We start from the raw sequence: 12,739 nt of genomic DNA on the forward strand, positions 1-12,739 counted from the left end.
TAGTTGTATTGTATTCATTCATTCAGTACAGGACTACCCCATGTCAATGTTCATGTCTTTTATCCACTTACGTGGAAGGCATTGGCATTGCCCACGAAAAGGGAGTCAATTATCAGCTGTGGCTGTTCTTTCTAATGTTCGCCTGCCACCAGTAAAATCGGCCTATTCATTTGGACTTAGTCATTTTACGATTCAGCCGCGCTCGGTTAAGTGGGAGAAGACAGTAACTAACTGGTAAACTTTCACACCCAGTGCTAGGAGCAAGATCATAAGCATTGCGTTGTTATGAGAGTATTATAAGTGATTAAAGAAGTGGGTGTTTTAGTCCATAGAACGAATGAGGTTCGGAATCTAAATTACCAATTCCGAAAACAATGTATTCATGTTGACGTCGCAAGAGTCTGGTAAAATGTATCGATATGGACCATCAATACCATGTTCCTACGTGCGTGACTCGGAGTTCAGTGTTTTACATCTAAGATGAGCACTTCAGCTTGGAGCAATTTCTGGCGTGCCTCGGTTGCGGCGCGGCGAGGCAACAGAGTTCTCGTATTGTCCGATTGCTCAGATTCAGGTTTTGCATTGTCATTCTCTTGTTTTTTCGGAGGAGTGTTGCACATAATTTCGAGTGGGTAGAGTTTTGCGATTGGCCTCGAAGTTCGACCATTTTTAGTCTTGATTATTACAAATCTGACAAGATTGTCTTTCCCATAGTTCAGTTCTTCCACGATTGCTAAGTCCCAATACAGTCTGCGTTTTTCATCACTGTGGACAAGAACAACGTCTCCTACTTTGACAGTGTTTTCAAGTTTCCCGCCGCAATTCTCTAAGTGCCTTTCGCGAAGCGCAGGGAGGTACTCGGTTCGCCACCTTTCCCAGAAGTGTTGAAATAAAAAAGCGAGGTGCTTCACGCGCTTTCTCATGGCGTTTTCGTTTATCACAAAGTCCGGATCAATCAGTTCAGTTTCATCTACGCGTGAGTATGGCAAAGTGGTCATTAGGCGACCATGGACGAGGTGCGCTGGAGTCAACGGATCAAAGTCACCGACGTAGGTTAGCGGTCTGTCATTCAGAACAGCTTCAACTTGTGTGATTAGAGTCATTAGTTCGTCCAGGTTGACGCGTGCGCAGCCTAACACCTTTTTAATTGTTGTCTTCGCAAGTCCGATTGCGAGCTCAAAGAAGACTCCTCACCAGGAAGCTCTCTTGGGATTGAATGTCCAGGTAGTACGGTGGTTCGCCATGCATGTCTTGACTTCAAGCGAATCCATTATTTTTTTCAACTCTGATGCGGCAGATTCGAATGTGGTTGCGTTATCTGATATCATCTGAGAAGGTACGGAACGACGGGCAGTAAATCTTCGAAACGCGTTCAGAAAAGATGCCGTTGTCATATCGGGTACGAGTTCGAGGTGGATCGCTCGAGTCACTGCGCAAGTAAACAAACACACATAGACTTTGATTTCATCGCTCTTCCCTTTCGGTAGGACATAGAGGTGTTTTCTCGGGAGTAGAAGCGGGAATTTCGTTTCTTCTCTGATCGGCGCGTTGTTTAATCTACCGTTAAGTCGTAAGTAGCCACCAGCGTCAAGGAATAATTGAAGTTGTTGTACCAGTGGAGCCCGTTTGGCGGAGGGTTTGTTTAAGGCGTGGATTTCCTGCTTAAATTCTCTGGTTTGTACAGTCTTTATCCATAACAGTTCGGCCTCATTTATCGCATTGGCGTCGATGTCAATATCTGGCCGTTCTCCCTTGAATGTTTTCACAGCTTTCTGGAACATGGCAGTAACGCGCAGAAGTGTTTTGAGCGAGTGATAATCCTTCACATTGATTATACAATCAAGTCCGGTTCCCGGTTGATTCTGTTCTGGTAATTCCTTAATCAACTGTAACAATACTGAGGCGTCAGAGAGTTCGCTAATTGGCCAGTCGCCGTGAATAAGCCAGACGGGCCCATTCCACCACAGCTTTGAGTGTTTTAGGGAATTAGTGGTAATCCCTCTAGTCAATAGATCAGCGGGGTTATCTTGAGTCAGACAATACTGGACTTTGCCTGGGAAAGTTCTGATTCCACAACACGGTTCTGGACAAAGAGCGGCAGCTTATTGTTCCCTTTGATCCAGTGTAGGGCAATCTGACTATCTGTCCGAAGAGTAGAGTTGTTGATCTGCACAGAGTTTGATAGCGCGTTGAGAATATGTTTTGTGAGCCTTGTTGCTATGAGGGCTCCCATGAGCTCCATGCGTGGTAGCGTGATATCCTTCAGCGGTCTTAAGCGTGTTTTTGCCATGACAAGAGAGGTTTTCCGCCGCAAGTGATATACACAAAGGCGCCGTATGCATGGGGGCTGGCATCACTGAAAGTATGAATGTCGCATTTATCCGTGGGCTCTAATCCTGCGAGATATTGACGTTTGATTTTAATCGTTGACGTTTCTTCAAGATCGCGTTTGATATCCATCCATGCAGTGGCAAGCTCGTCTGGAATCAGCTCATCCCACTCTAGTTTGCGCTCCCACAGTTTCTGAATGAGTTGTTTGGCTCTGACCTGTACTGGTGACAGATATCCGAGGGGGTCGAATATCTTTGAAGATGCGCGGACGATTTCACGTTTTGTGGGCAAATTTGCTTTAAAATCACATTGTTTCTCCGGATAAGTCAGTTCATCTGATTCAGTTAGCCAGGTCATTCCCAACATATTAACATCATGTTTCGCGTCAAGAATGCCATCCTTCTCGGCGAGAGCTCTGATTTCTGGGTCATTGGAGGCCCATGCGCGCAGGGTAAAACCGCTGGAATACATCATACCATGTGCCTTCGTATAGTAATCCACAGCTGATGTAGTATCTGGTGTACCGGCGGCGACATTGTCCACATAGATGTTCCGTCTCATGTCTTCTGCTTGAGAGGATCCGTCCTGTTCCAAGTGGGTTTTCACAACAGCATTGAGAATGAATGGAGAGCAAACGGCGCCGAAGAGCACCACATTGAAGTGATAAGTTTGAAAGTCACTCTCAGGGTCGGCGGGGTCCGAAAGCCATAGGAACTTGGTGAATTCTCTATCTCTTTTATCGAGCTGTACATGTAAGAATGCCTTCTCAATGTCACTTGAGAGGCCGACATTGTTAACACGGAATCTAAGGAGAATGTCACTGAGATCGTTTAAAAGTGGTGGCCCTGGCTCCAAGCAATCATTCAAGCACGGATTTCCCCTTCCCTGGCTTCAACTACAGTCATATACTATCCGAATAGGGGTAGTCGCTGAGTCCTTCTTCACGGGGTGATGCGGGAGATAATGGCCGCGGCTGGGGTCAGCATCTGACACTTGGGAGACGAAGTTGCGATCTAATTGTTCTCGAATTATCTTATGGTATACTGAGCGTAATTCCGGCATCAATTTCCTTACCATAGAGCGTGTTCTTGCTTTGGTCACTGCGAAATTGGTTGGTAGAGGGGGTGGTCGTCTGCCCATGGAAGACTGGCAATGTACTGTCCTGTATCCTCATTTCGCCTGATCTTGTTGTCTCGGTAGCTTTCGAATGCGTCTCGAAGGGTAGGATGAACGCTACAATCATCTTTGATCCCGATGCTCTCCAGATCCCAGTAATTGGACATGACCTTTTCTTCCAGAGAGATGACAGTAACAATGTTCATCACAGCAGTGCGAGTTTCGGCTGATGGTCCCTCGTGGGTTGGCCCTGAAAGAACGTATCCAAAAACCGACGAGACCGCCGTCGGTCCTTTGCCTCTCACGACGTCGTCACCGATTACACTCCAGTAATAGTCGGCACCGATAAGAACATCAAGGGATATGACGGCATCATCGGTGGACTGAGCGAGCTTCAGGTCTTTAAGGTGGGGAAGGTTCAAAACCGAAGACGTTACGTGTGTATTAAGCGGCGTTGATATTTTCGGCACTACCAGCACTCTCATGTCCAAGCGATTTCCATCCTTTGTTTCTAACGTAAGGTTTGCACTTTCCATTGCGCGAACTCCCTTGGCGTCGTCTCCAAAGGACGCTATATTGATGCGTTCGGTTCCTAATTTTTCTAGTTGAAGAAAGTTAGCGGTTTTTTCCGTGACAAATGAGCGTTGTGCTCCCTCGTCTATAGGGATGTACACATCAATCTTGCGTGATACATTGACAGCAATTGTCTTGGCAGTTTTCAGTATTACCGGGCCTTCGCGGGTTGCATGTTTGCCAAATGCCAACTTTGCGTGTGTAGTTTCAGAGTCCGGTGCGGGGTTAACGGAATTCTTAGTGGGATTACATGGTGCGGTATGATGGCGCTCCTTGCATTTATAACAGCGAAATTTCGAGTTGCAATAGACAACTTTATACTTACCCAGACAGTTGTAGCACAGTCGATCCTTACGCACAATCTCCATACGTTTTTCAACATCGCTGACTTTCGTGCACTCACTCGACGGATGGTCACTGCGCTTGCAAAACGAACACTGCTTAATAGCGGGGGAATCACTTTCGCGCACATTTTCACTTTGCGATTTTGATTTCACAGCGAGGAAGAGGCGGCGGGACTGCTTGATGAGTAAACACCGGATAATCAACTCAAATTTGAGAATAATCCAGCTTCGGCGGCCTTTATTTCCTGAAGAATGGCTTCCCGTAAGAGGTCGTAATCTCCACTCCTTGTCTCCATGATCCCTCGTAATGGTGATTCGAATCCGACTCGGCAGCTTTTCGAGTATGAGGGGGACGAGTAAAGCCTCATACGACTTTTGTGGTTTGCCTAGCGCTTCTAGGCCTCTGACGTTACTTTCTAGTTGATCGTAAAACGAGCGTAAAGACACGACATCATCCGTAGGCGGTCCCATTGACCACAGAGCACGCATATGTTCATGAACAATCTTATGCTGTTGTCCGTAGCGTTCCTTGAGGAGGGTCATAGCGACGGCATAATTTTCATTTGTCAGGGCTAGACCCGCAGAACACTTCTTTGGCCTCACCGTCCAACTGGCCCCTCAGGTACTGGAATTTCTGTACATTCGGAAGCTGAGTATCATCATGGATGGCTGCTACGAACGTATCCGAGAACGACTTCCACTCGAGAATGTTTCCGGAGAATCTGGGGAGGTCCAACTTCGGTATGTTGACTTTCCTCTTAGAGGGTGTGCGCTCCGGTTCCGCCCGAGAGTTAGAGTCAGATTTCTCATTTCGCTTGAGAAATCTTGCAAAGACGTGTTTTTGGTACAATACCTTGAGAGAATCTCGTCAGCATCCGTGAATTCTTTTGCAAAGTCCTTATCCTTTTCGATTGCATTGAGAATGACATTATCCAAATCACGGAGCATCGGCAGCTTTTCCTCTAGAAGGGCAATGATAGCACTCAGCGTATCGAGTGTGTCCTGTTGAATATCCGATTCGACCAAAATAGCGTCGCCGTCCTTGAGAAGTTTTTCCACTGACTGGCGATAACCAGCCCTTGACCGTTTAGGGTTTGGTACAGTTACAGTCACCGTGTCCTCGGGCATGTTGAAGAAAGAAACAACCGGGCTTCAACAAAAAATGTCCTGTTTTCCGTTTAAACTCCAATAAATCCTAGTCACATGCACCAATATGGGCCAGGTAACCAAGGCTTTGGCCCAAGAAGCATCTAAGTCCAAATAACGAAGAAGATTGATTTCCTTGATATACTGTATTGGCTATAAACAAACATCAAAAACAACACAGTTATGAAGACATACATACAGCTTGACGGTTCTAATACTTCTGCCCCTTCAATCAGTTGATTACCCATAAGCTAATTAGCTTCGTAACCACGTGACCTGTCAATCATTTCAAGTGGTGATCGACCAATCACTGGAGGTTCCCGACACTTCTTTCGAAACTAGGTTTTCTTCTTAAAAAAACAAGTTTCATGGGAAAAAAACATGTTTTCTTCAACGAAACTAGTTTTTTTTGGAAGAAAAACCAGGTTTTTATGAAAAAAACTAGGTTGTTTTAATTATTAGTCAAATGGCTGGATGAAAACATGTTTTTTTCTTTTTTCGAAGCTTGGTTTTGAAGAGAAATCATGGAAGCTACACTTTATCTAAAAAGGATATGTTATTTTTAAAAAACCTAGTTTTATGGAAGAAAACCTAGTTTTCTTGTTGAAAACACACTTTTCGGGAAAAAAACATGGTTTTCTTCCATGAAACCAGGTTTTTTAAGAAGAAAACCAGGTTATTGTTAAAAAAACTAGGTTTTATTAATTATTGGACGAACTGCTTGCCATATACCCCGGCGCAGTGATAGCAGTGTGGTGAGGCAGGTCATGTACCTGTGATAAACGTCTAAGCCATTTTTTAGTTAAATTGGCACAAGCCACACGCTCACAACGTTTTACCAGAGTTAATCAGCGAAGAACGCTGTAACAGCCAATAAATAGATTCATCTTAGCCTGTCAAACCATGAAATTTTCGTTGAACGTTAGGCCTATATGTGATAATTTCTGGGTTTGGGGAGTTGAAAGTTAAGGGGGGAGTTTTTGCGGCTTTTTTACCCACGAATCAGTTTTTTGACCAAAATCGGTTAATTTGTGCCCAAAAGCCATATAACTTAGCCAATTGGACGGACACTACATCATTTTCTTCATTTTAAACACACCTCTCATTCTCAATTTAAGAAAAACTATATTTTAAATGGAAAATACTATTCGACTGGTATGATGAGACCACGCCTTGATCCCAAACTGAACTATTTTCTTGAGCTGATTGGTTTAATAGAGGTGCGTGACCGGCAGTCCTATATACTGTCACTGCTTGAATTCGCCACCATAGGATCTGAATGTGCTGAAATCGCTCATCCATGTTACTACCGGACTTTTCGTGCTTTTTTTTATTTCAGAAGTTCAAAAAGGTTGTCAAAGTGTTTTTCAAGTCGTTTTCTAAAACATTTTCTAAGACGAGTTGATTTTTGGTGTATTCATACGCACTACTTTGTAATGGCAGTGTGATTCGGTTCGGATAGACAATGATTTGAAGCGAGGTGAATTTTGGCCCTTGAACTGTTAATGGACTCAAAACAGGAATAAATATTCACCTTATTAATGCGAGAGCGGATCAATACGTAATGTCAGTTTTTGCTGACGAGGCAAAGCCAGAACTCACATCATGTTGAAATCTCGACACATTGTCGATAAAACCCTTTGGTAGCTTCCACGTAGATGTCGGAGTTTTATCGTTATCCATTACTCTTGAGTGGCAATTGAACAATGATAGGTTGTGAATTTTTGTCAGCATTTGGCTTTTTCGACGACATGTATACTCATTATACATGTTACACAAATGTTCAGAATTCTTGTCACAGCAATTATCACGTTTTTCTCATAGATATTTCATTACATGTATGATAAAATAGGAGCTAGGCCCTTTCCATTGATGTCTTCATGTGATTTAATAATTCAATTTAATAATGATTTATTAGAACCTAATAACACAACAAAATATACAAAGTCACATAAAAATATGCCCAAAAGGAGGGCCACAAAGGTGTAAAAATCTAGACGAGTGGACGCCATTGCCAAGATCACTACACACAGGGAAGCCTGCACCGGTGGCACAACCGCAAGCCTGACATTATGCCGGTATGCAGTTATGACGCCGGCATATCACCCATGCGTCCACAGATGACTGCACAGCATTGTCTTAAAAATGACGTGCAGAAATCTACTTTTTCCAAGTCACCTGTTCTTGTCATGTTGTGTTTAAAATTCTTTCAAAACAAAGAGTTGTATCGGTGAATAAAAACAATTATCTATGGGTTGTGCAAATATCGGTCATGTGGGCTAAAATGATGTATCATTGGTTAGACAATATGGTAGTGATGACACGTCCGCAATGTCGTGAATTCTGCTCGAATGTTTGCTTCAACTGGTATTGGTAAGCGTAAGCACTACACGGCCACACCCGAACTCATAACATACCGCTCGCCTCAACACCGTGGGGAGTACGAGTATTCGCTAGTTGAATCAATTTGATCTCCAACATGATGATTTTGTAATCAATATTTCGTACTTAAAAAACTCAAAATGTTTCAAAAACTTTTGTGAATGTGGAATTTCGAGCTCCCAGTTCCCGGCGATAATTCGCTGGTACTTCCAGTGTTCTCTACGTCATGATGCTGATTATCGTTTATAATCTTTATTATCTCGAGTAAAATTATCGTATGCCGACAAGACACTGACTACCACTTGAATAAACAGCCAAGTCGAATTTTCACCGATTTCTTTGGAGACTGAATTGTCGAATTCAATCATAATTTCGACCACCATTTTCCAAATAGATCGCGGCGTGGCGTTTACGACTTACTCTTGCATGTTTCCCTTAAATATACGACCCTTCATTAGAAGACTTTAGGGGTCTCTCAATCGGTCCATAATCATAAGATACTGATCATTTTTGCTAGTTGGACAATGTTGGTTGCAAATCAGTAATTATTGGTGTGGTGACGCGCCCTTGATGATTTGGCACCGCCTGCTCTACGATTGTTACATTGTCTTTGTCTGTTTTATTGGTGACGCCGGCCTTACCGCTCGACCAGCAATACGCTACAAATCACTTCAATGCTTTTGAAGATTTGCACAGTAAGATTGACTTAAACTCTTCCCTAAATCTTCTATTTGTATTTCATCACGTGCAGAAGTTAATAGCACAGTTTAGATCGTAGAAAACGACGCCAATAACGTAAGCTATAGTCCGTTCCCTTTGGTATTAATGTACATCGCTCGTGTCACTAAACGGAAACGCTTCGAACAACAAATAGTGTAACACCAAGGGAGGGAGTGTAGTAATTAGATATGTAGCAGTGACTGCTATAACCATGGCCATAATCGAGCCATCATCTGTGTCTTCTCCATTGGATTTAATTCGAACAACTTTCTTCTGTCTGTTTCTCAACGCCAGCACGATACCAGTGTTTAAGAATAAAAGAACAACAAAAGGGATAATGAATGCTGTAAAGTAATGGGCTAGCTCATACGCGGTGTTTATGCCCACGGGGATTGTCATCATACATGGAAATGGATGTCCATCATACACATTCGCTACCCTGTTGAAAATCAAGTCTGGCAATGCAAAGACAAAAAAAAAGATAAAACTGCGACAAAACTTATTGTGGCTATCTTGAAAGTTATCAATTGTTGTGCCTTTAGAGGAAATGCCACTGCAATGAATCGCATTATTGTCATGACGACGATTGTCCATGATGACATTTCTATGGTGAAATTGGCGGCAAAGCCAATGAGTGCACAGAAAGTGTCGCCGAAAACTCTGACCATTGTTGGCATAGCACTATTGACACTGACTGTCGCGCAAACCCATTGGTTGGTGGTGTCGATAAGAGCAAGGATCTTTAAGAATAGGCAGCTGACATGTTGCTTGTATCGCGGCAGTGATAACACCACGATGACGATAAGGTTGTTGATGCAGCCTACAACGGTTATGCTAGGAATTATGAAATATCCGGAAAGGTACAGCAGGCTATTGAGGATGTCTATGGCAAGCCAAAGCGGAATTTATTCAAGACTTTAGAATTACCATTCAAGAAGTTAAATATAAGTTCAAGAAGGAAATATATGTTCAAGACTAAAATATGTTCAACCTTGAATCAAATGTTTTCAACCTTGAATAAAATATGTTCAACCTTGAATAAAATATGTTCAACCTTGAATAAAATATGTCCAACCTTGAACAAAATATATTCAACCTTGAACAAAATATATTCAAGACTCACGTGACTATATTCAAGACGCACGTGACCACAAAATTGATGACGTAGAGCGTAGAATCTGTGGTACTTCCGATGCGTTCTGTTTCACGACAGGCATTGCGCATTTTGAACCTATAATTTGCCTGATATGTCTGTGAAACATGTATCGACTCTGACATTCACTCGGCATCCATGTCATGATGTGTAGGATTACAGTACATGTCAGGTGTAGGCGGCTAGGTACGTGTACAACCATGTGTCAAAACCTCGTGCGAACAATTCGAGCTCCGAAACGCAACACAAGTACCATGGGTTCGGGAAAGTCCGGACGCGGGTTCGGGAAAGTCCGTAAAGCATCAAAACATGAGCAACTACGTCATCAATTTTTGTGGTCACGTGCGTCTTGAATATGGTCACGTGAGTCTTGAATATATTTTGTTCAAGGTTGAATATATTTTGTTCAAGGTTGACAATATTTGATTCAAGGTTGACAATATTTGATTCAAGGTTGACAATATTTGATTCAGGATTGAACATATTTTGGTCTTGAACATATATTTAACTTCTTGAATAGTAATTCCACGGTCTTGAATAAATTCCGCTTTGGCTTGCCATAGATGTCATTAGGTTCCTCAGTTGCAGTTGGCTGTGACGCCATGCTCACCCTTCGTCTTGCGATATCCTCTTTGTTATATGCGGCGGTTGAGACAGAGTCAGCCACACATTATTGTTTCAGCCTATATTTGTTCTGCTTCAGTTAAGCGATGCACGTTCATGTTGTGTAACACACAGATTCGGAGAATCAACCTCATGATCAAAATCAAATCATCGAAGTGACGCACTCATTTTACCTTGCGGTGCGATCATTCAGGGGCTACGCATAAGTCACTGTACATGTATCTTAAACGAAACCCGCGTGTTTTCTCTCCTCGCGCCTTCCACATATGCTGCCAGACACGGGGCTTGGATTCGTACGGAATACACAACTTTCGAAAATGATTGTAATCATTCGGGGGCCATTTTCTCCTCCCCGGCTTCCCCGTCTTCACGGCAAACACGGATGCATTTTTTCAATACCACCGCAGAAAACCTATTTTCATTGCCCTCACTCAAATGGTAAGTATTTCAACCAGCTAATCTTGTTGTGTATTTGCCATGGCCTACGTGTAACATCTCAAAAGTGAACGACACTTTACCACGTAGAGGAAAATGGACATACCCTAGTGAATTATATTTACAGCCGAGGAGCAAAGACTGATCACGAGCGCCATTGGCAATCAACTGTGCGCAGGCCAATTCTTGCCGTGCCAACTCAGTTGACCTGCATCAATATTATCACTTCATGATGATCAGTATTTCGGGCTGCAGACATCACGTGATCGATAATGGCACTGAACTGTTTTCTTCCGCTATGAATCGCTCAGTCTCACCCTCACATGAATGGCCTCGCAACTGTCACATGGTATAAGGTATATGGGTCCAGTAACCCTTTCCCTTCGGAAGCTTCCATTTGGACAGACGAGTAGCAGACGTATACATACGTTATTAAAGAGTTTGCAGTTTATATACCGGGATCTGATTTAGTGGTCCCGGCTAACTTGTTATACGTGGAGCATTTCACTTGCGTGCCCGACGGTTATACTTGAAGCATGATGATCCTATTACGGATTGAAAGCTCCTTTGTAAGTTTTTTTACACTATTCAGAGTTCAAGTTTAAATTACGAAGTAATGGTCGAGCCTTCTTTACACAGAAAAATACTGTGAAGACGCTCAACAAGCCGTTAAGAAGGCGCCCAGCTGTACAGAAGGCAACCGACGCACCAAAACCGCCAAAATAGCGTCTACGCAGTACAAAATCAGGATATAATACGGCTTATCAAGATACACTCAGGTTATTTTTTTAAATCGTGTTGCGTTGATCAGGTCAATATTTTCGAGACACTGAAATTTCTCACAATACATATGGCTCATATGTATTGGCTCCTGCTTCTGTTGGAAGGATGTTGCTTATTTTTTGTCACAAAAAAACAGTACGTGCCTAAGATACAAACACATGTGTTTTTTTACTCTATCTCTATCACATCGGGCACGGATGAAGAGCAAAGGTATTAGTTCTAGAAAGTGATTTAAAATGCAATATAAGACGACAGACTGTCCACTATGGTTGCTTCCAGTCCGATCCACATTCATTTTTTGGCTCACCGTAGGGGAGTCTATGCAACACCACTGTGTCCGTCGTCCGTCTTCGTTCGTTGTCGTTCGTTGTCGTCGGTCGGCGTCCGTTGTCGTCTGTATATTCTGTTTCAACAACAGTAGCACGATTCTTAACCGCTTGAGTTATGAACTTGAAACTTTGTACACAGGAACTCGCTGCTCATGTGATATCTGACAATGAATTTCGGTCCGATCTGATTCTTGACTTGGTCAACAGGGGGCCAAAAGTGGAAACTTAAATGTGTGATATCTCTCTTATGAGTAACTCGTTTTCGATAAAAAAATTTTAAGGTAGGTTCTCCTAGCAAGGATACGGGTTTTCGATTTGACATAATTTTCAAGGTCACAGAGATCAAATGCCTTAAATTGTCCGTTTGAGGGTAACTATGGAACGTTTCTTAACAGATAAAGCTATGAACTTGAAATTCAGTACACATGACTCCCTACGTCAAAACATAAAAAGTGTGATATATCGCTTGAAAGCAAGTCGTTTTTATGATATTATTATTGTAGGAACTCCGAGCAAATTCATCACATATTCTACGGGTTTTTGATTAGACGTAATTTAACTTAATTTCCTCGTGTATGACAGGAAACTTCATTGGCACTGCACCAGGATACATCAGCAGCAAACTATTCTTAGAATACGCACAGCAGCTCAGACTGTGATCCGAGTGTTTTTGGCCTCCCTCGTCGATCTGGTATTAGGGTACCTGGCTTCTGCCATATTAAGTAGTTATTTTTGATAATAGCAATTTGGTCTCGGGGAGGGGGGAGTGATTCCTAGCCATCACAAGACCGTGAATGTGACAA

General features: G+C 42.8%; 1 protein-coding gene across 1 annotated transcript; it reads right to left on the reverse strand.

Annotated features, from left to right (window-relative positions):
- Nucleotides 1-461: 461 nt before the first annotated feature.
- Nucleotides 462-1,103, reverse strand: LOC135488547 (uncharacterized). The gene has a single exon (XM_064773185.1). It carries the CDS (start codon nucleotides 1,101-1,103, stop codon nucleotides 462-464), a length of 642 nt encoding a protein of 213 aa, XP_064629255.1.
- Nucleotides 1,104-12,739: the final 11,636 nt, after the last annotated feature.

Source organism: Lineus longissimus, chromosome 5 (assembly GCF_910592395.1).
Source record: "Lineus longissimus chromosome 5, tnLinLong1.2, whole genome shotgun sequence".
Lineage (NCBI taxonomy): Eukaryota > Metazoa > Nemertea > Pilidiophora > Heteronemertea > Lineidae > Lineus > Lineus longissimus.

What these genes read in the sequence shown, in the direction of transcription:
- LOC135488547 (XM_064773185.1), bottom strand. Translation starts at nt 1,103, where the DNA reads ATGACTCTAATCACACAAGTTGAAGCTGTTCTGAATGACAGACCGCTA.